Source organism: Tenrec ecaudatus, chromosome 2 (genome assembly GCF_050624435.1).
Source record: "Tenrec ecaudatus isolate mTenEca1 chromosome 2, mTenEca1.hap1, whole genome shotgun sequence".
Taxonomy (NCBI): Eukaryota; Metazoa; Chordata; class Mammalia; order Afrosoricida; family Tenrecidae; genus Tenrec; species Tenrec ecaudatus.
The window spans coordinates 51,472,236-51,497,043 of NC_134531.1; the positions used below are offsets into that span (position 1 = coordinate 51,472,236).

General features: G+C 40.9%; 1 protein-coding gene across 4 annotated transcripts in view; it reads right to left on the bottom strand.

Annotated features, from left to right (window-relative positions):
• SLC38A9 (solute carrier family 38 member 9) overlaps positions 1 to 24,808 on the bottom strand; it is a 97,788-nt gene that overhangs the window by 11,627 nt on the left and 61,353 nt on the right. For 2 of the 4 annotated variants that reach the window (XM_075541045.1, XM_075541044.1), the window contains exons 11-13: positions 21,014 to 21,120; positions 2,293 to 2,406; positions 442 to 590 (exon numbers count right to left, since the gene is read on the bottom strand). In XM_075541045.1, the coding sequence (XP_075397160.1) occupies positions 442 to 590; positions 2,293 to 2,406; positions 21,014 to 21,120 (370 nt within the window). The remainder of the gene's footprint in view (positions 1 to 441; positions 591 to 2,292; positions 2,407 to 21,013; positions 21,121 to 24,808) is intronic. The other 2 variants (XR_012782829.1, XM_075541046.1) reach the window with 2 other exon arrangements.

The window sequence follows — 24,808 nt, forward strand, 5'->3', positions numbered from 1 at the left end:
AACCAATGGCCATCAGTATAAGCATGCACGGACGCTGATAAATACATAAGTAAAGGCCAATAACCAACAATTAAAATAAACGAGTTGCTTCTCAGATGTCACCCACTGCCAAAACAGGTACTCTTCACTATTAATATATATCTCGGCAACCTGCACATTTGTAGCAACTCAACCAGAGGATAAAAATAACTCGCATGGGAGCTAACGTAACTCCACCGGAAGGAATGTACCTTAAGTCTCTCTGGACAAGGGAGTGGCTATTCTATTTTTAAAGATTTTCGGGGAAAAGGCTATCTTTTGATCTACCAGTGATCTATCCTTAGTAACCATTTTCATCAGGCAAACGTTTATAGCAAAAGGATCAGTCACAGTTTCAACTGACCTGTTTGCACAGTCATGTGTTGCTTGGCACATCTCGCTGGTCAAGAGAAGAGCCCTTACCTAGGATAAATGTCACCGAAGATCTGGCCCAGGAGCTGCACTCGGGCCAAGTAGCCTAGGAGTGGGTACACGGTCATCATCTGGAACAGCAGGAATATCCTTGCAATGAAGGACAGGATGTCACTGCTAGGGAAGTTGTCTAAAAAATTCTAACCCAGGAAAGATAATGAGACAATGTTAAAAATCAAATTCCGTATCTGTGGTTTCATATAAGGGAAGGCCTTTGGCTTATTTCGGACACAGATGATACTCAAATGGTGCTTTGTGGATGGGTGCTGGTTCATAGCTTGCTTGCTAACTGTTCTGTCGTTAAGAACAGAAATGGGGAAAAATTAAATAAAGCAAAACAAACAAAAAAACAGAACAGAGATGGAAAGTGTTCAGAAAGGTTTACAGAAATTGGACCGTGCCAATTTTGTGTCTGAGTTTACAAATGCGCCTGTCTGCAATGGACTGAACATAAAAGTCAATAAATAAAGCACAGTTTCCTTCGGCAGAGATAGTTGGAGGAGAACTGCTATAACAGGCTCAAAGATAATACATCAAGTTCACTTTAATATATTTAAAGGGATCATTTAATTCCATGCTACTTCACCCTCACCAGCACTCTGGCTTTTCCTTCCCTGAAGCCTCCTGAAGCCTGCTAGTCCTTCCAAAGTCAATATCACAGAATACAGTCAGAGCGTATCTATCGACTCTGTACTATCGTTATTTACAGCCCTTTACCAAACAAAGAGATGTTTCCACTCTCTTTTATAATAGTTTTCTCCGGTTTCTGGGAAAACTAATTAATCACACATAATTTTTACTTAAATTTTTTCTTTTTGAATACAAACACCACAGTTATGCCTATTCCCAAGGGAGTGGGCTTTATGTGTGGCTGTTCATGGAAAATTTCAGCAAACATTTGGCTGCCAAGGAACTTGTAGAATTAAGGAAATCGAGAGTAGAAGAACATTTCAAGCCAGTCTAAGAGCAGTACCTCAAACCTATTTTTCTTACAAAGACGTGAACATTAGTAAGTCTATCCTGAAGGAAGAACGCCCATAACTCATCTGTAACCAATTGTACTGGATATTCTACTACTCTGTAATGCAGCTTTTCTTACAACTAGAAGGAAAGCCACTGTGAAATGCTACTTGTCATGTGAAACTGTTCAGTCACATGAACCAGAGGCTTTTCAAAAAAGCCCGTGGAAGAACTGGAATGAAAAGATAATGTAATCTTTCTATGACATTTCTTAAGTCTACTAATACTCCTAATACTATTCCTAAATTTATGATAGGCACAGATAAAAGAAAGATATTTTACTTGTCTCTTTTTCCCCGTTTAACAGTCAAACAGTCTTTCTGTGCTTTGCTGCCTGCCATGCAATACAAAACGAGAGCCAGACCCATCATTTGGTCCTGATGAGCTAAGATGTCAGCTGATCCAGGGCATGTGCAAGTCCAGGCTTTGGAAAACAAGGGAGCTGAGTGAATGTATTCTTTGTGCAGACTTTACAAATCCATGAGAACAAGTTACAGTTCTTTACACAGAGAAAAATAATATGCAAATGATATCATTTATTGGAGCACTGTAAGTTAACAGTGGGGGGGGTGTGTACATCATCTCAGACATCCCATCCTAAATCTAGAGAGCCCGTATTACTTCTATTAAACTGCTTTATGGGAGCTGAGGAAGCAGACTCAGAGAGGATGGCAAAGGGGGCAACATTCCCACAGAGACAGTACTGATTGGACATGTGTTCACACACATACGCCTGACACTGTGCTCTTGCTACTCTGTCTTCTGCCTGTTCAGCACACACAGGGAGGTATAGACAACCAGAGAGGCTACAGAGTGCCTTACCTGTTCAATGCAATCTTTGGATAGTGGTGGCGATGGGAATGAAGCAAAAACGAGGACTCCAATATAGAGATAGGTTACTGTCACCAGCAAATAAGCAATAGATAGGTCCCTCACCTGTAAACAGAGAAGAACATGACAATAATCCTGAATAAATGGATGAAACCAAAATCAGACCCACTGTCACCAAGCTGATGCTGACTCCCAGCGACCCTACACGACAGGCTAGAACGGCCCCTGTGAGCTTCTGAGACTGTAACTCTTTAAGGAGTAGAGAGCTGGTGGTTTTGAACTGCCGACCTTATAGTCAGCAGCTCACACCAGGGCTCTTTCATAAATTGGTAATCAATACAAGTAATTATATTTATTTTTTATAATGTGTGTGTGACTCTTTTAGCTTTCTGATCTATTCAGAGAAAGTGGTTAAAACAAAATTCAAATTGTTCAGTTACTTATTTCAAAAAATTTTTTGTGCTAGTCTGGACTATGTAGACTAAGTTACCCGTGTGCCGAGTTAGAAAAGTTAACATAGATGGTGGTTAAACACAAGGGAAGTTCTGGTTTAACTTCAAGGATAACTTATTTGCCAAATTATCAAGTATCTAGCTAAAATAATAAGGCTACAGGACAATAACAAAGTAAGCATAAGGCATCCTCCATTTGACCTGCACAATTTCAAAATTGCTTGTCTTAGAAAATGGTTAAATCATCAAATCAGACCTAAACCAAGAGACGGAACAAATGAAAACACATTTCATAAAGACGGAATGACAGTTAAAGAGCAGACAATGAGCAGGTATTAAAGACAACCTTAATAAATCTAAACCAGTAAACAAAAGGAAATCAAGTGGCAGCTGTCCAAACAGCTGCACAATGTTAGTCCTGGAATCAGTAAACATACACAGAACATTAAATAAAATGATGGCTTTCTTCCACCACGGCTCCCACCCTCCCACCCTCTCATCTCCATGCAAAGCAAACCTCTCAAGATAGTTAATGCAGCCAGCTGTCAGATCCAAACAGAACAGACCCCACAGCTGACAGATCTGGTCTCCATCACCACTAAAGTTACAGCCAAATGACCCGGCACAACTAGATTATGGCAATGAGCCTGCTCATATATACTTTTAAAAACACAAATTACTTGGAAAGTGAAGAAAACAGATTAGAGAAACAAAAACTATGTACTTTTTTTTTTTTACTTCAGTGTTCCATTGGATAACACAGCAAGAACTCTGAGCAGTTGGTATTATGAAATATTCCTGAGTTTGGGGGCAGCCTTCCAGCTTAAGTGGGCTAAAGCAACAGCAGATAGTTATAAGCTTCAATGCTGATCTGAGTAGGTGACAAGCAAAGAGAAATCAAACGGTCACATCTAAGTTGATCATCAGTCTGAAAACAAACCAGGGATTCCATACCCCCAGTGAGGTGAAGAATAGGCCGATGGTGTGAAAGGAACTTGTTATTAGGCAGGTTACTTCCAGTCTCCTCAAAGAGCTTCTGATTCTTTAGGTGTAGAGGCAGGAGAGTGACTGGCCAAACCTCCAGAAAACCAACACCACACTCCCTGCCCTCAAGTCCAGGCTGGACTGCAACTCTGTATGGGAGTAGAAAGCCCTGCCTTTCTTCCAAGGAGCAGGTGGTGGTTTCCCACTGCTGAACTTGCAGTCAGCAGCCCAATGCATACCCATTAGACCACCAGGACTCCAGAGGGTCTCAGATCTTCCCTGTTAAATTCATGTTGTCCAGGGTCCATATTGGCCTAGACTTCAGTCACCCCGTGTGCTGCCTCATGAGCTTGTGGGATTAACTGCAATGAATCAGGCCACTCCCATTTTCATATCATCTGAAAATCATTCTACTCACAATCTACTCAATGTCATGCAAGAGCAGGGGTAGAGCTACAAAAAAACCAAATCTTGGAAGGCTGAAATAGCTGTTATAATGTGCCAGAGAGACTTACGGGGCACGAAAAATGAAGGACAGCCACCACCCTATGGATAGTCTTTAGCCTACAGACCATCTGATTACATTAATTCGATCCAACTTCCTACAGGATGGATGTGCACATTATAGCATTTGGGGGAAAGCTGATCGAGATGCCAGGGCCCAAATGATCCATTTTCTAATAATATGGGGTCCTCGGCCAAGATGGGGATGCAACACACCAGCATGAAGCAGGGAACAAGTGTCGGCCAAGACGGGAATGCAACACACTGCGTGAAGCAGGCAACCAGTGGAGAGCTCTGAGGGGCCGGCTCCAATCCCAACTACGTGGACAGCCCCCTCTCCCCACAGAAGAATTCACTTCTGAGGACAGCACTGAAGCTGGAGCTCAGGGAGAGGGATGTGTCTGATCAGAGCACACAGGAGCAAATAAGGGAGAGGAACAGAGAGTAGAACACATCCTGGTCCACCAAGTCCTGAGGATGATATTCCCACAGAGCAGCCAATGTACAGAGAGGACCATAGGGCTGGCCCCACTATGAGACACAACATCCCTCACTGACCCATCGAGCTATGGGGACAATACTGGAGACACAGTATGGGAATTGTGCCCGATCTGACCCCACCACACAGAGGCAAAACACTAATGGTGTGCAACAGAACAGCAAGGAGAACAGAGCAACAAAGTCCCCAGGGAATACCAAAAATAGACTTTGAGCCCAGGGCACGGTACCCCATCACACTTGACTGGAAAACACTCCTAAAGGTCAACAAATAGACCTTGGACTATTTACAGGTTTCTCTTTTTTTAAATTTCTGGTTATTGGTTTGTTGTTATTGTTTTCTTTTGTTGCTTTGTTTTGCTATGTCTTGTTTTTTGTGCATATTGTTATCTCTGCAAGTCTAACTAGATAAGATAGGCCGGATAAACAATCTGGAGAAGAAAACAATGGGAGTGCCGGTTCTAGAGGGACATGGGAGAGGGGGAGGTGGGGAAAAGGAAGTGGGTGTAGAAGGCCTGGTAGGGTGCCATCAAGGGCAATGTAACCGAGAGGAATTACTGAACCCAAAATGAAGGCTGAACATGATAGTGGGACAAGAGGAAAGTAAAAGGAAGTAAAGGAAAGCACTAAGAGGCAAAGGGCTTTTATAGAAGTCTAAATACAGCATGTACATATGCAAATATATTTATATATGATGATGGGTGTGTTGGACCAGGTTCTCTAGAGAGAGAAACCAGATTGCTAGTAATTATATATAAATATATTTATAAAGATAGATATATAATACAAGAAATGAACCATTAAATTATATACAGATAGATAATACAAGAAATTAACAGTTAAATTATAAAACAGTGAGACACTAGCAGTCCTTTAAGACTTGAGAGCCACCAGTTGCCAGTCCCCTTCTGTAGAGAGCTGGGCTATATATCTCTAGGCAGCAAACAGCAAGGCAGGTCCCCAACTGTCATCAACTGTCGGTCCCCAGCTCCAGAGATGAACATTCCAATCGTGTGGGCTTAAAGGGACCTCAACTTACAGCAACACAGTCCACAGGCTAGGCATCCCACAGGTAGTGTACCCCTTTAAATTGAGGCACAGAACAAGCAAGCCATTTATCCCTCTGCCCTTCAGTTAATCCTACTTGTGTTTATTGGCCAGGCTGGCACAATAAACTATCGCAATGGGGAAATAGATCTATGTGCATAGGTTTAGTATTAAGGTAGCAGATGGACATTGGGCCTCTGCTCAAATACTTCCTCAATGAAAGAACACTTTGTTCTATTAAACTGGCACTCCATGATGCTCACCTTCCAGACATGATCACTGAAGACAAAGCGGGCACATAAACAAATGTGGTGAAGAAAGCTGATGGGGCCTGGCTATCAAAAGATATAGTGTCTGGGGTCTTAAAGGCTTGAAAATAAACAAGTGGCCATCTAGCTCAGAAGCAACAAAGCCCACATGGAAGAAACACACCAGCCTGTGTGATCACGAGATGTCAATAGGATCAGGTATCAGACATCAAAGAACAAAAAAAAATCATATCATTGTGAATAAGGGGGAGTGCGAAGTGGAGACCCAAAGCCCATCTGTAGACAACTAGACATCCCCTTACAGAAGGGTCATGGGGAGGAGATGAGCCAGTCAGGGTGCAGTATAGCATCAATGAAACATACAACTTTCCTCTAGTTCTTAAATGCTCCCCCCCCCCAACTATCATGATCCCAATTCTACCTTACAAATTCGGGTGGACCAGAGGATGTACAGGTACAGATCAGAGCTGGAAATACGGGGGGCCAGGGCAGATAAACCCCTCAGGACCAAAAATGAGAGTAGATATACCAAGAAGGTAAGGGGAAAGTGGGGGACAAAGAGAGGAACTGATCACAATGATCTACATATAACCCCCTCCCTGGGGGACTGACAACAAAAAGTGAGTGAATGGAGACATTGGACAGTGTAAGACATGAAAAAATAATAATAATTTACAAATTATCAAGGGCTTGTGAGGGAGGGAGGGAGGGAGGGGGAAAATGAGGAACTGATACTAAGGACTCAAGAAAATGTTTTGAGAATGATGATGACAACAAATGTACAAATATGCTTGACACAATGGATGTAGCTGTGGATTGTGATAAAAGTTGTACGAATCCCCAATAAAAGGATTAAAAAAAAAAGATGGAGCCCTTGGTGTAAATGGTTAACAGGTTTGGTTACTATCTAAAGGGTTGGAGGTTGAGACCTCCTAGAGACACCTGGGTGTACAGGGTCTCAAGGGGAAAGAAAACGGCTCCCATCTCCAAAAAGTGTGAAGGTTCATGGTTCTTGTATCATGTGGGCCTTTTCATTTGTCTGCTTCTAAGAATTGATGCATGCGGGCAGGGGCTATGTCTTTTTTATCTTTCTATCTCCAGTCCCTCAGACTACACCTGGCACGCAGTAGGAACTTAGGAAATGTAGACTAAAAAAGTACTCCCATTAGCTTAATGAAGGGCTAGGCTCTACGCTAAGTGCACTGCATGCATTTAATCCTCCAACTCACCATTTCCTCCATCTCGATGAATAAACTAACTGCAGTGAGATTCCTACACTCATTTTTGTTTAGACACTGAGCAGTTGGTGAAGCCCATATTCAAGTGAAGGCCGTGTCTACCACTCATGGCTACAGTGAAGTGCTGACCAGGCTCTAAGACATTGGGGTCAGTCTAGTGCTGCTGTGGTTGGTTACCAGCTAGTCACCCCCGCTCTAGGAGAGCCATGTTTACAGGAGAGCCCCGCTCGGATTTCAAGGCTGCGACCTCGCAGGAGTAGAGCTTTAGGTCCGTCTGCCCAGGTCCCTCTGGGTGAGTTTGAACCGTCAGCCTTTGGGCTAATACTCAAGTGCTTAAGCATTTGTGTCACCCAGGTATTTCATGCCATAGTTAATAAACGACGATGAGAGAGAAGTTTCAAGCTAAGAGCAACAAAGGATACACATACAGAAGAGAAATCTAAATTCCTAAAAGTCCTCTTCTACGTCACAGTATTTCATTGTACCTGAACTGGGTCCAGAGTTACACCCCTTCTTTCACCCCTGGAAATACACCCTAGAGTTACACCCCTGGAGATACTATAATAAAGAGAAATGATGCTTTCATCCTAGAAGCAGCTGAGGCTCAGTACTGTCCTGGGCAACATGCCACTGATGAGGAGCATGCACACATATGGGTTATGTTATTCTCTGGCTCAAATGTAAGTTTGCACCAGGCCTCTTGCAAGCACACTTAGGGGAAAAAGGTGGGGAAAGCTGTGATTTCGAAAGTGACGCTCAAAGCAAACACATATTTTGAATCAGGCACAAGTGACCATATGAACCGGCACGATGGCAAGAAACATATATTCATAAGGAAGTCTCCTCTGCCTCATGTATACGTAATGCTGGCAGGGGTGGAGAAGGAATGAGAAGTAGAGTGCCAACTTGGAACGAGCGCTAGGTTTACGACGAGGGGGGCCGACAGTGGGTCTGAGAGCACATTATTTGCCCAAACACCATTTTTATTTGTTTTACTCATCTTTCATGTTGAAAATTCTGCTCAGTGGAGCATTTACTAATAACAATAACAGAAATGGACCACACAGACCTACCCAAACATTTACATAAAAATTTCTGCTGAAGTAGCCAAGTAACTACACAGATTACTTGTGTCGAAGCAAAAAGTAAATAATAAATTAATATAAGAAGAAATCTCTAAAATCTGGGAAAAGACACCATGTTTGGTAATGTTGGAAGGAAAGTGAAAAACAAAAGGCCATCAGGGAGCTGGACGGACCCAGTGGCTGCAACAATGGGATCAAGCCTAGCAATGGCGGTGAGGACGGCACAGGCCAGGGCGGCCAGGAGGCAGAACCCACTCGATGGTACCGAACACCAACAAACCTTTCAAAGAACTAAGAAGGATAACGACACTGAGGCCAAACCAGACAAAGCAAACAAAAAAGCAATGACTGTACAGTGCTAAACATGATGAGGAAACACAAAGAGTGAACATCATTATGTAGGAGGGTTCTAGGACACCCTCTGATCAAAAGAAATAGAGTGGAGGCTCTTCAACCCGATTTTTCTTCTGTCCTGTTAAGTTCACATTGGGTTTAGGTATACATATTAAAATGCATTACATCACATTTGGTTATACACATAAAAATGGATGAAATTAAACTCAATTTGAAAAACTAACTGTATTACTACACAAGTTTATTATTGTCCTTAGGTGCTGCTAATTTCAACCCATAATGACCCATGTGAAATTGTCCCGTCTGGATTTTCTAAGCTGTGCTCTTGGAGGGAGTGGACTGGAAGGTCTTTTTCCCCATGGATCCCCCTGGCTGGGTTCAAACTGCCGACCTTTGGGTAAGAAGTGGTGTGTTTAACTGGTGTACCACCAGAGTTCCTGTTTACACGTCTCTTTCATTTCTCCTTCACAAATGTCTCCAGTTTTAAGTCCAATTATAGGTGATAAGTACAGGAAAAAAGGACCCCTTTGCTATTTTGAATCTTTATTTACTGAGCTTGGAATAATTAATCCAACATCAGCATTATAGATTCGGTGTTCCTGGAGAATTTCACACTTTCTGACTTTACTCTCAATAAAGTATTACCTAATGAAACAAACAAGTCAAAATATTTTCTATGACCCTCCGAAAGGTAGAATCATCAAGTCAAAAGACAACATTATCCATGCAGCTTAATGTATGCTAAGATATGAACCAATGTAAGCATCATAAGGACCATCCGGAGTTTGTTGCTCTTAGATATCGTTCAGGTGGTCCTGGCTCACAGGGACCCTACACACGACACAATGAAACACTGCTGGGTCCTGCACTAACCTCAACATTGTTATTTTTTAGCCCATGGCTGCAGCCACTGTGCCAATCCATCTCATGGAGGGTTTTCCTCTTTTTCGCTGTTCTTTGTCAAGTATGATGTCCTACTCCAGGGGCTGCTCTCTCCTGATGACAAACCCAAAGTGTGTGAGATGAGTCATGCAGCCTTTGCTTCTAAGACACCCTCTGGCTGTACTTCTTTCAAGACATATCTGCTTGCTCTGTGGGCAGTCCATGGTACTTTCAATATTCTTCACCAGCACCATTCAAATGCACTGCTGCTTCTCCGGTCTGTCTTATTCCAGGTCCAACTTTTTACACGCACATGGGGCGATTGAAAGTACCATGGCTTGAGTCAGGTGCACCTTATTCCTCAAAGTGACATTCTTGTTTTCAACACTCCAAATAGATCGTGTGGAGCAGATTTAGCTAATGCGATGCTTCATTTGATCTCCCGCTTCCATGAGCATTGATTGTGGATCCAAACAAGACAAAATCCTTGACAACTTCAGCCTTTCTCCATTTATCAGAAAGTTACCTACTGGCCCAGTTGGGAGGATTTTTGTTTTCTTTACATTTGGCCCCATTGCACAACAGAATGAAACACTTCTTAGTCCTGTGCCATCCTCCCAATCATTATGTTCGAGTCCATTGTTGCAGCCGCTGTGCCCATTCATCTCCCTAATCTTCCTCTCTTTTGCCAAGCACGATGTCCTTTTGCTAGATTTAGAGATTTCTTAAAACTTAATTTATTATTTACTTTTGTTTCTACACAAGTAATCTGTGTAATTACTTGGCTACTTCAGTGAAAGTTTTTATATAAATGTTTGGGTAGGTCTTTGTGGTCAGTTTCTATTATTCATAAATGCTCCACTGAAGAGCATTTTCACCATGAAAGATGAGTCTCAAACTCAAATTCATTATCATTGAGTCAATGCTGAGTCATAGTGACTCTATAGGACAGGGTCGAACCACCCCTATGGGTTTCTGACTCTGTAACTCCCTGTGGAGAAGAAAGGCCTGTCTTTTACCCAAGTGGTTTAGAACTGTTGACCTTGCCGGTTACAGCCAAATGTGTAACAGCCATGCCACCAGGGGTCACCATGAAAGATGAGTGGAACAAATAAAAAATGGTGTTTTGGTAAACAATCTCCATGCAGACCCACTTTTGACCCATCATAAACCTAGTTCTCATTCTGACTTGGCATTCAACTTGTCTTTCCTTTACTGCCCTGCCAGCTTTATGGATACATGAGGCAGAGCAGGTTATCTTATGCATGTAAAGGTGCCTTGACACAGTACTAGTTCATATTGTCATTTGTCCCTCTTTTGAAATATATGTTTGACTTTGAACTTCAATTCCTAAACAATAATGTTTCCTGTCCTTTTCCACTAAGTGAGCTTTCAAGGAGCCCGCCAGCATTGATTTAGTGACACAGCTGCCAGCTCCACAGCAACACAAGATACCACAGTTCAACATACTGACAGGCAAGTAATAATTACATATATAATGAAATATCACACTTAATATATTCAGTAAATATGTAGTTTGTACATATTCAAATAACATGTTTAGGACACAGCTGGCACATAGTATTGGACAGGGTTCTCTAGAGAGACAAACTAGATTGCTAGTAATTATATATAAACATATAAAGATAGATATATAATTCAAGAAACAAACCATTAAATAAGATACAGATAGATAATACAAGAAATTAACAGTTAAATTATAAAGCAGTGAGACACTAGCAGTCCTTCAAGTTTTTGAGAGCTGCCAGTTACTAGTCCCCTTCTGTAAAGAGAGCTGGGCTATATATACCCAGGCAGCAAACTGCAAGGCAGGTCCCCAACTGTCATCAACTGTCAGTACCCAGCTCCAGAGATGAACATTCCAATCGTGTGGGCTTAAAGGGACCTCAACTTACAGCGACACAGTCCACAGGCTAGGCATCCCACAGGTAGTGTACCCCTTTAAACTGAGGCACAGAACAAGCAAGGCGAGGCTCACCGAGCCATTTATCCCTCTGCCCTTCAGTTAATCCTACTTGTGTTTATTGGCCAGGCTGGCACAATAAACTATAGCAATGCTTTATAAATGTTACCTTTATCTTTCTATTTCATATTTTAAGAATATAAAATAAAATTGATTTTTTTTGAGAACTAAATCATCACTTCACAGGCTAGCTTCAATTAAGGCAGTACGAAAACATCATCCACTGCTGTTTTAACATCTTTGGGGTGTTTTTTGGGGGGTGCTACTTCCTAAATTTTAATTATTTTGTTGTTATTGAGAAGATACCAAGCAAAACATACACAGTTTCTACATGTACAATTTAGCAATACTGATGACATTCTTCAAGTGCAACATTTTGGTCCTCCTATCCTGAACTGTTTGTTCTTCCTTAATGTGAATCACTGCGGCACCCCCAGCGTTCCTTGATGCTCAGTTTACTGTTGTCAAGAGTTCCTAAAGGAACTATCTGTATAAAATAATGCATACAGCTTAAGGAGCCTTTTTCCCACAAGGTAAGCTAAGCTATTGTTTGATTTTAAGATGACTTTATCGGTTATTTGTGGTTTGAGTTCTGAAGAGTATCTCGAGGGAATAGCTTAAGGGGTTCATCTAATACTCATGGTACAGGCATCCTGCAGCCCAGGAGGTTGTGCCCTGCTGCTCTGCATTCCCTGCCTCTGCTGTGGAGCCTTTGATCCAAATATTCAGTAACAGTAGCCAAGGATAATTCAGTTCTCATCTCATAAAAGAGGCAGTTATTCAGAGGCAATAAGGTACCCATTCCCTATCTTCCTCCTGACTGTCCTTCTTCCTCTGTTGCTCCAGGTGAAGAGATCAATTATTGTGCCTGAATGGCCACTTACAAGCTTTTCCGAACCTAGGTACTAGGTAATGAACTAAGTAGAACAGAAGTACTACCAATTAGCTCAATTAACTATCATGTCCCATTAAACCATGAGCCTCAAACTCCAAACCAAAGAACCAAATACCATGACATAGTATGACACATGTATGTAGTCTCCTTAATGATCTTAGGTTTGTTTCACATTTCCTCCCACTCTGTCCAGGACCTGTTAATGTGTTCCTATTCAGAGCAGTTGGTAGTGGTAGCTGGCACCATCTAGGTCTTCTGATCTCAGGGACATTAGAGGTGGATGTTTGTGTGGTTCCTTAATCCGTTGTACTAAATGTTTCCATATATATTTGGATTTCCATCATTCCCTTTTCCTCTGCATGAGGAGAGACCAATAATTTCAGCTGAGATGGCTGTTCATGTGGCTAGGACTTAGAATATAATAATGAATAGAAATTTTGAGAGTGGGTATACTTGTCTTGTTTCTGATTTCAAGGGGAAAGCTCTCAGTCTTTCTCTATTAAGTACATATTAGTCATTGGCTATTCATATATGCCTGACTCATGTTGAGGAATTCCCTTCTATTCCCATCTTCTTCAGGGCATCATACATTTCTTTAAAAAAACCTGTTGATTTTATCAAATATGTTTTCCTAATTCACTGAAGGGATCGTGTGCTTCATTTTGCTCTCTTGATGCATATACAGTTGATTTTGGTCATGGTATATGTACGTCTCTTAATATACTGTTGGATTCTATTCACTAAGATTTTATTGTGAATTTTAGCATCTTTTAAGGGATTCTGGTCTAAGGTTTTCTTTCATTTATCTGGTATACCTTAGTTTTAAAAATGTCTTCTGCAAGTACCAAAAGTTGATATAGTTTTTAGCTGAATCTAACATGTTAGTTCTACAAATCCCCAGTTCCAAAATTCAGGGGGATAAAGGACTCATTGTATAGCATTGATATATCAAAGATAGATCTTAAGGCCTATAGTGCTTGGTCCTTGGGGGCCCATGAATTTAAAATTCCTCTCTCTATTCACAGTCCTGTGCTGTTCACATTAGGGAATGTTCATCTCCACATAAGCATGGGATGATTTTCCAGCGAAGCCATTTTGAGATTTATGGAGAGAAAAATTAATACAAAACAGTTATTGCTTTTCAGTAGTGAGGGACTATAAAAACAATTATATAACTTGAAACTGAACAATTGGAATAATTATGACTGTCCTTTTATTCCTATTTGTTGTCAACACATAAAGAACTATTGGTTACAAATGTATACGGAAATAAAATAAAACCAACACATTTGATATGCTATAATTTAAAACATCAGAAACATTGAGTACTAAAGTATTTCTTTGCAAAAATTTACTGAGTAGAAAGGGCTCATAACTAAAATCTATAACACCCTCATGATCTGCAAAAAGGGAAACAGTTAACCTAAGGAAGTGGGTAAAAGAACTGAAAAACTTTCACAAGGGAGGAGACCCATATGGCCAACAACCATATGAGAAAGTGTTCCCGGGGCCCATTAGCCATAAGAGAAATGCAAATCAAAACAACCATGAGATACCACCTAACACCCCTGAGGCTTGCCCAGATCAGCTACTCAGAGAGAAACAAGTGTTGGAAGGGCTGCGGTAAAGTAGGAACCCTCCTCCACTGCTGGTGCTTGTGTAGATTTGTACAGCCACTGTGGATAGCAAGCTGGCGATACTTAAAGAAAATGGAAACTGATCTACCTTATGACCCAGCCATCCCTCTCCTGGGCATATACCCAGTGGAAGCAACAAATAAAATGCGACCAGTCATCTGCGCTCCAATGTTTATTGCGGCACAATTCACAATCGCAAGGACTTGGAAACAGCCCAAGTTTCCATCAACAGACGAGTGGATTAGTAAACTCTGGCACATACACACAATGGAGTATTATGCCGCAACGAAAATCACGGACGATCACATGAAACACATTGTTTTGTGGGAAGAGCTGGAAGGAATCATGTTGAGAGGTAAGCCAATCTCAAAAGGACAGGTATAACATGAGTCCCCTGAGGTAAGTTCAATCAGCACAGCAGGAATAGAAGAATAGACACTTATCTCGCATAGACAGCAGTGGGGAGGGCAAACCACACCCACGGAGATACATGAGAGTCCAAGATAAAGAAGGGAAAGGGGGGCAGGAGGAGGGAGAATCGGGGTGGGGAGACACTGAGTTGATGACACGGGGGGAACAGGGCACTAATCCACCCATGGGGAGAGTATTGGTTGTGTTCCAACAGAATTGGAATGTGCATTCAGACACCACCATGATGCGCCAAACCAGGAGGGCAATGTAACGCACGGAGGAATCCACAAAAAGACTCGATCATACGCCCGCCCCCAACCAGAATCAGCCCGACCCCCACTATGGAAGGGAGTGCCACAGAAAATGAAAATAGATCATCTGGTGAGGGAAAGGAACCATACCATAAGGTATGGTAGCTAAAACAAGAAGGGGGAGTAAGGGAGTGGAAGGAAGCTAAACAGAAGGAAGCTAAAACAAATGAAGGGGGAGGAAGGGAGTGGAGCACACCAGGGCCCACCAAGCTCAGAGGACAATAGCCTGGCTCAGAGTGGCCAATGCAGAGAGGACCATATGGCCGGCCTCACTGCGAGATGCGACATCCTGCACTGACCCATGGCCCTACACGGGACAGCACTGGAGACACAGTGTGGGATGTGTGACCAAGCTGACCCCACCACACTGAGGCAAAACACTGGGGGCGTGCAATAGAGCGGCAAGAGAAACAGAACAAGGTGGTCCCGAGGAAGTATCAAGGATGGACTTTGGGGCCAGGGTGTGGCACCCCATCAGACTCATTTGGAAACCACTTCTAAAGGTCAACAAACAGACCTTGAACTATTAATAGGTATTTCTTTCTTTCTTTTTAATTAAAAAAATTTCTCTCTTCTTTTAGATTTTGTATGTCAGTAGCTTTTTTGTTTGTTAGCTTGTCGGTGTTGCTGACATCATTGCTGTGTTCTCATGTGCCACTTTGGTGCTGTTGAGGCCATCTGCAATTTTATGTGCATATTATTATCTCTGCAGGTCTACCTAGATAAGCTAGGCTGGATAAACAATACGGAGAAGAAAATAACTGGACCAACGGTCTGGGGGTGGGTGAATGGAAGAGTTGGAAGTAGGGGAAGGTAGGAGGTGTTGGCCAACCCAGGGACAAGGGAACAATGAGTGGTTCAAAACCAGTGGCAGGGAGGGGAGGGGAGGACTGGTAGGGAGTGACCAAGGGCAATGTAACCACGGGGAATTACTGAAACCAGAATGAAGGATGAACATGGTAGTGGGACAGGAGGAAAGGATAAGGAAATAGAGGAAAGCATAAGGAAATAGTGGAAAGCAGTAGGAGGCAAAGGGCATACATAGAGGCCTAAATATGGACAATTACATATGTAAATATATTTATGATTATGGGGGAAATAGACCTATGTGCATATATTTATAGGTTTAGGAGTAGGGTAGCAGGTGGACATTGTGCGCCTTCCCTTAATACAAGAGCACTTTGCTCAGCTAAACTGTCATTCCGTGATGCCCACCTTCCTGACAGGATCACGGAAGACAAACGTGTGCATAAGCAAACGTGAAGAAAGCTGATGGTGCCCCGCTATCAAAAGATATAGCATCTGGGGTCTTAAAGGCAAACAAGCGGCCATTTAGCACAGAAGCAACAAAGCCCACAGGGAAGAAGCACACAAGCCTGTGTGATTACGAGGTGTTGAAGGGGTCAGGCAGCAGACACCAAAGAAAAAAACCCATCATTGTGTGATCACCTTCCCCATATAAATGCTGAAGAAGAATGTGTGCATAAGTAAGTGTGGTGAAGAAGGCTGATGGTGCCTGGCTATTGAGAGATATAGTGTCTGGGGTCTAAAAGGCTTGGAAGTAAACAAGCAGCCATCTAGCCCAGAAGCAACAAAGCCCACATGGAAGAAGCACACCAGCGTGTGTGATCACAAAGGGTCTAGGGGACCAGGTATCAAGCACCAAGGCAGGGGGGAATCAGATCATCACGAATGAGGGGAGCACGTGATGGGGACCCAATGCCATCTGCAGACAACTGGACATCCCTTGCAGAGGAGTAGCGGGGAGGAGATGAGTCACTCAGAGTGCAGTATAGTATTGATGATGCTCACAACCTTCTTAAACGCTCCCCTGCCCCACTATCATGATCCCAATTCTACCTTGCAAACCTGGTTAGACCATAGGATGCATAGTGGTGAAGATAGGAACTAGAAACACAGGGAATCCAGGACATATGAACCCCCCAGGACCAACGGTGAGAGTGGCGATACTGGGAGGGAAGCGGGAAGGGGGGCTAGAAAGGGGTAACCGATCACAAGGATCTGCATATAACCTCCTCCATGGGGATGGGCAACATAAAAGTGGGTGAAGGGAGATGCTGGGCAGTGTAAGATATGATAAAATAATAATTTATACATTATCAAGGGTTCATGAGGGAGAGGGGCGTGGGGAGGGAAAGAAAAATGAGGAGCTGATTCCAGGAGCCCAAGCAGAAAGCAAGTTTTGTGAATGATGAGGGCAACGAATGTATAAGTGTGCTTTACACAATTGATTTATGTATGGGCTGGGTTAAGAGTTGTTTGAGCCCCCAATAAAATGATTTTTAAAAAATTACTGAGTAGTTTGCAGTGCTTGCCTTCTTCTCATCATGTAACTTATGATAGGAGTTAGCATCGTTTTTATTCTTGTTCCGTTATCCCACTTCTAAGTTTACATTTGTTCCTGTCCTAAAGTTTAACCCTAGGCTTTCAATGCCAAGAAATATTTCCACAAATCCTTCTAATGTGAAGAGTGTTGCCAGTGTCATGTCCACAGGGACATCATTCCTTTCACAATCACTTCCCACATTTTTGTTGCTAAGTTTGCCTTTCCTTCAGTTCTACTGTCTGCATATTTAGAGGGTCTTGAGTGAAAGCAGTATAAATTTCCATACTGATCTATTTCTTTTAGATCGCCATTTAGTCTCAATCTGAATTTCATTTCCAGCAAGATCATTTTTGTTTCTTTGTAGTACTTTCCCCTTTGGTTGCTAATTTCTTCAAATTGTTTTGTGGTAAAATATCACATTGATTAATTGCTGGGAGACAACACAATTTGCTTTGCGTCTGTGTATGAAATGGCTATCAAAGTGTGGGTACCCATCACTGACAGGCTTGGAGAGACATGATGGGATTGGTCACTAATCGAGATACACAGGAATCAGTGGGTTGAAGGACTAGTTTGTATTTATGTAAGTGCTCCCAGTTCATATACTTTGGTAACTGAAATTAGTATATATTGGAAGTGTGCAAAGTGAGAAGTGCCTGTAATTTAACTGGATAATTATTTGAAGACTGTTTTCTACTAAGGCAAAGTAATTATGAACATACTAAATATATACAGGAATTATTAAGATAAAATATAAAACACACCATGCCATGGAACATGTACTCTTCATTCAAAGTTGTTCCCCTTTGTCATCAGTGAGACTTTGGTGGTCACCTCTGACCAGCACCGCATTATGGGCAGAGTGAGCTAAAGAATCCTTCTCAAAACATCGTTTCCGAAGGACTTGTTCTCAGTTAGTATGTTGATTAGGATAGACAGAAAAGGTAGTAGTAGATACCAAGGTATAAAACACACATTCACGTTATACATTCTTTTTCCTATAAGGATAATATAGGTATTTTCTATATATCATTCCAGATTTCCTAAAATTTAGGGTAGGCAGCTAAAGTTCAGGTGCTAATGAACTAATTTGAAAAGGCAGCAAGAGAAACTTAAAAGTCAAGGGCATTAACTATATCGTCAATTTGTCTCCCACATTCCAACGTTCTGAAAGTTGACTTAGGCCAGTAAGCATTTCTTGAGGCTTCCTCCAAGGATGGGAAATTTCTTATGACAAAAATCTAAGTACAGTAAGGCCCCAAATGCCCACGACCCCAGCTATGTCTAAGGTGGGAGGGAGAGAAACACTACACAGCCACCACAACATTTTTCCTAAGAAGAGCCACACTACATAGGAAATAAAAAAAGAAAACTTCATCCTTAAGTTTTCCAAAACTCATGGCAAAAAGTGGGAAAAGAGCTATTTGGCCCTTAATATCTATGACTCATAACTCATGATGAGAAACTTTCCCAGACTTCAGCTCAGAAAAGTTGATCTCTATGATCTTTGTATAAAGGATGTTGAGCAATATGAAGGATATCCTAGTTACAGTTGTCATAAAACAATGAAGAATGTCTCATAGAGGCCCTTAGTGAAAAGTTAGTTATAACATTAATGTCCAGGGCAATGATGAGACCAGGGCAATGTTGGCGTGATTCCGTCATGTGCTTTCCTAGGGAAACACTGTCTGCTCTTGCAAAGAGGCCCATCCTCAGGAATGTTGGGGTTGCTAAGCAGGCATCAATTCAACAGAAGTCAGTTGGGTTTTTCAAAGGTCTACTGAAAATGTCCTAGTGGCACAGTGGTTAAATGCTCAGTTACTAACCAAAGGTTGGCAGTTCAAACCCATCAGCCACCCTGCAGGTGAAAGAGGTGGCAGTCTGTGTCCTTAGCGATTATAACCTGGAAATCCCCGTGGGGCAGTTCTGCTCTGCCATACAAGGCAAGCATCATTTGGAAGTGACTTGATGGCAAGAGGTTGAATGGCTAATGCTGAACATCTTTTCATGCCCTTGTAGACCATCTGAATAGACGCTTTGGGGAACTCTCCAAGGTCTTTGCCGATTTTTAAGATTCGATTGCTTGTCCTCTTGTTGTTCATGTTTCTTCTTGTTGTTTTTAAAATAGTATATTCTTATTATAAGTCTATTTCCTCAATTTTTCTCCCAAGCTTTAGGTTGTCTTTCACTTTTAAAAAGTCCTTTGATGAATACTGTATCTTCTTGATGAATTTATTGTTAACTATCATTATATAATGTTTGTCTTTACTCTCTTAATACTCCTTGTTTTGAAATCAACTTTGTCTGATGATAATACAGCGGTTACACTTTATGTTTAGTGCTTACCTGTGTTTTAAATTCTTGACTTTTGTATTTGTAAATGTGCTCTTATATGAAAATCAGGTGTTTCTTCTGTTACATTAATGAGGCCATACCAGTATAGAGTAGAGCTCTCTTTCTTTTTTGAACAGTAGCTCTTAAACACAATCACTTTGGAGTTACAAAAAGATCAGAGTAAACACAGAGACACACATATGGGGGGAATACACATTTGTGAAAAGTATCTACAAGTCAAGAAACACCAAAGAACAAAGGAAATCCAAGAAGCCAAAAATGGCCAGAACTACCACCAAGGAAGAAATCAAAACGGCCAAGGCCCACATTTAAATGTTTACCCTCAAAAAAGAAAATCACCTCTATTCTTCCAATGCACACGCTTGTGGCATTTACGTTACAGCAGCACTAGGTAACTAAGGCAATGGTGCGGCTATCAGTAAAAGTGCATTTCTTGTAGGTGGCAGTTAGTTCTTGCTTTTTAGTCAGTAGAAGAATCTCTATCTTTTGATTAGTGTTCAGATCATTTATATTTGATATATTTAACAATATGATTAACTTTTCATCCAATGTCTTCTTAGTTGCTTTATACTGGTTCTATCCATTGGGTGTTTTTTTTTCCTTTTTCTTAGCCTGATTTTGGAATCACTTGGGCATTTATTTATTTTATTAAAAGATCATTTTAATGGGGAGCTCTTACAACTCATTACAATCCATTCATAGCTTCCATCAGGTAAATTTGTACATGTTTCCTTCATTCTTTTCTAGACATTTACTTTCTATCGAGCCCTTGGTATCAGCTCCTCCCTCCTCCCATAACCCCTCGATAGATTATAAATTATTTTCATATCTCACATCGATCATTGTCTCCCTCCCCCCATGTTTTCTGTTGTTCTTCCCCCTGGGGAGGGGTCTATGGTTACATGTTGATCATTATGACCAGTTCCCCCTTTCTTCTTTCCTCTCCCCCTCATCTCCATATCCTTCTGGTATCGCTATTCCCACTCCTGTTCTTGGATTGTGTGTGTCGTGAGCTCCCGTGCCTTATCTATACCTGTGAACATGTTCCGGTCTGGTCTGAATTGAGAAGCAGCACTGGGGTCATGGTAGTTGAGGGGTGATTTTACTATTCTGTTGACTTTTAGCTAAAACATTTTAATTTTGGAGGTTGATCAATGGCAGGGGTTAGCAAACTCAGGCACCATCTATGTGCTTACATAGTGTCCGGCTGCTTTCAAGCTACGAGGGGAGAGTTGAGTAGATGTAACAAAAATTATATGGTTCACAAAGCCTAAAATATTTACCATTTGACCATTAAAAGAAAAAATTTGTTAACCTGTGTTCTATGGTTTAAATTTTTAAATTAAAATTCAATAACAAGACTGATTAACCGTACCCCAAATATAAAACATTTAAAATAATGATTTAAAAGATCTGTCATCAAGTGATATAAAAGTCAGTCCCTCAGATAGTTACTTACATTGTTTTCTTGGTTCTTGTTGTTCTTTAAGAGTGTGATGATACAATTATGAATAAAGAAAGCAAGAGTCAGCACTCCAGTCAGCTGTGGAAACTCAAATCTTATCTCTAGGAGAAAAAGAGAAACAAAAAAAAATTAAAAATCAGAACTGCCAGCCAGAAGATGAATATCAATAGTCAAAATTGATTACTAAAAATTGGTTCGCTCTGTTTTGTCCAAGGCATGAGAAGATGAAAATAGTTTTACAAAGTTTCCTCAAAGCCAGCACTACACTTGGACAAAGTACATGAGAAGCGAAAGAGAGGAGATCATGAAAGAATTGCTTTGTGTAGGTGCTTCGTATCAGCTATTCCTGTCTGATGACACACAACTAGTATGTGGTAGAGACTCAAATTCAGGGTCCGTCTGCCTCAAAAGGCCTACCCCTTTCCAGAACTTGAATTTGACAGGAAAAAAAACTCTGAAAAGGAATCAGTGAGGGGAGAACTGGTCATTTAACATTCTTCAATGATTAAACTAAAAAACATTGTTTCCAACAAGAAGACAGGTCAAATTCTGATATAGTTGTATGGAGGGATATAGCATTGTAAAATTATGTTGTAAAGAAATATCTCATGTCATGGCAAAATGTTCATGATTCAAATAGCATGTAGTTTTCTTTCTTCTTTTTAAAGTGTGTGTATATATAGTCTCATGCAAAGAAAAACGACCGCATAAATATCTGGAAGAATGTAACCTGTAGTTGATGGGATTTATTTTAAATTAGCTACTTACTTAAAACTATATTTTCTACAATGAACATAAAGCTACCTTGAAATAAAGGGAAAGATACTTTTTGAAGAACTGATTTTTCTTTGAGGTCTGCTAACACAAACGTGACAAAATTGATTTCAGGTAGAAGAGCATGATTTTTTTAGGCAAAGTAGGTGGCAAAATGGAAAACACAACCCCCTTCTGGGGATTCTTTGGCATAAAAAGCAGACTTGTAGAAAGGAAAGGTCTCATGACATTTTACCAAATGGCTTAGGAAAGGAAGTGAGAGCTACTGCAAGTCAAGCACGAGCTCTGAAATAATCGGGAGTTCAAATGTAAAAACATACACACTTTCCCTTCCACTATGTTCTTTATTAACTTTCACCAGAATTTTTGTCTTTGGAAGTAATTCAAAGTGTACTTTTCTTAGGCAAAATTTCCCTTTTCCTGTCTAGAATCTTTCAAACTTTTTACTCCTCTACAGTGACAATACATTTGAGGGCAACGCTCACCTCTTTTTTATAAAAAAAAATCCCTTTGTAAATTAGAGGAGGGACATTTTCTTAACAAGAAAATGATTGGTAATGTTAGAATGATAGCATTATACTTACAGGATTGTAACAGAGGCATCTGTTTTCCACTTTGGGAAAGAAGGCAAAATTAACATCTGCAAATGACCTTACTGCAAATATCTTTTGCAGAGAAGCATCTGAAAAACTCTTTAACTGGTAAGAATTCAAAATAAGGAATAAGATCCTCTCTCAAATAAAAGCAAAGAACAAAATAAGGGAGCAAGAAATCTTTTTATACTTTACAAGTCATTTTATCTTTTGTACCTGTGAAAACTGGTATGAAATTATAGGATAAATGAAAAGATTCCATCCACAAAAGCAAAATAGATATAAATATGATGTCAGAATAACTTTAATACGATCGTGTCAAACTTTCCCTAAGAGAATTATACACCTAAGCCCAGCAGCTGTGGAGGTGTGCTCATCCTGTGTGTACCTGCCAAGGGGTGAGAAGTGAGCTGATGTACTGCTGTCTTGCTCCAGTGAAATCTGTATTCTCCCTAGATGTCACACTCTCAGTCCTAGCCAATGACTGAGCACAGCAGGGCACCAGACCTAGCCAAGCCACTTCTATCCAACCAGGCCTCCGCTATGAACAATCTTTGTACCAGAGCTCGGTATCTGGTTGCCTGAGACTTTCGGAGTCTATTACTAACCAATCTTCCATCTTGGCCCGTCTCCTTTCACAGGGATCTGAGCTACGTGGTCTCTTGTAGCTGCCTTCGTGTGTTCCTTCTCTCCTCTTTCTCTCTCTCTCATAAGCACTCTCCCCAAACTTCTAACTCTGTTTTGGTGTCTATCGACTAGAGGACCCCATCTGGTATAACTGGTGCCAGAAGTAGTCTGAGAAAGCAAGCAGTGAGGTAGAATTTGTGTACTAGATCACTCATCACCCAGTTCTGAATGATTATCTAAGCAGTTAGTTAGCTAGATCCCAAAGTTCTGATAGTGTTTTAATCATTCTTGCTTTTCTAGATGCTCTGTTGATTCAGAGAGAGTGAATAAATGAGGTTATAGTATATCTGTCCTCAAGTTATCTTAAAATTTTAATTTGATGGTAACAGTTTCACTATGAATTATGTTTTTTAGCAGGGTCTGAAAGGGTCGTTCAACCCACAGGTTGAGAACCGCTGCTCTACAAGAATCAGCTTGATGGCAGTGGCTTTAGTTTGGGCTGGAGTGGCCTGAAAAATGGGAACGTAGTAGGTGATGATATCAGAGAGGTAGCCCTAAGTCAGAGCCTGTAAGGCTCTGTGGAATACAATGCATCCTTACCACGAGTCTGAATGGGTAGGAGAACACAGGATGCTTTTAAAGGTTGTGTTGTAAAAGCATCACTCTAGCTTCTAGGAAGTTCAAGACTACAGCAGGAGAGACAGAATGGAATCTGTGAGATAGATCAGGAGGTTATTGTGGTAAACTAAGTGAGAGAGTAGAGGCTTGATATGACATTGTTTATTGGTGGAAATAATAAGTAATAGATTCTCAATGCATTTTTAAAGTAGAGCTGACACAATTTGTTGGTGGGTTATAGCTGAGGACTGGAGAATGAATAGTCAAGGATAACTATGAAGTTTTTGGACTAAACAATTGGGAAATTAAGAGCTACCATTTTTTGTTAGAAAAGTTTGGAAGAATAGGCTGAGCAGGTTTGTTGGGTAGGGACAGGGCAAGGAAACAATTATTTTTTGGGCCAGTTAAGTCTGAGAAAACCAAGTGATAATATAGAAGAAGTATGTGATTACAGATTTTGGTAGAGATCTGTACTAGATATAGAAAATTAAAACTAATTACCATGTAGATAATACATAATGTTAGGTGTCTCAATGACATTACTTAGGGAACCAGGGTAGACAAGAGGTTTGAGTACTACACCCAGTTGCTGACTGTCTTATTGAGGGAAGTTCCCATTTAGTGACTGAACAAATGCCTGAAAAAGTGAGTTCAAGGGAAAATGGAAGAGGTGGAAGAGCAAGCATATACAACTTTTTCAAAGAGTTTTTCTTTGAAGGAAAACAAAATTTAAAAAAGGCAACAGTGAGAGCAGAATGTGGGGTCACATGAGTTTTTGTTTTTAGGTTGGGAGGTCGGTTTGTGCTACTGGTAGGAATCCTTCAGAAGAGGAAATATTTGGTGATACACAAGGAGAAATAAAAGAAACTTGAATAGCCAAGAAATGAATGACTGAAATGGATAAATATGTTCAGTCTCATTTTTCCTGGGAAAAAAAGGTAGTGGAATTGACTGTATTATCAAGCAATGTCTAGAAACAAGAATATCCAGATGAAGATTCAATCAGAACTGGAGGGCTGTGTGATTTCTTCATCGTTATAATAAAGACTCGTATACTCGAGAGTTCGGATTCTTCGTCTTGAGAGGAAGAGTTATGATAAATTTTCATTTACTGATATTCTTCAGTCATAGGATAGAACTTCAGCAGTATAAAGTCTCTTTTAGTCCTCATGAATCC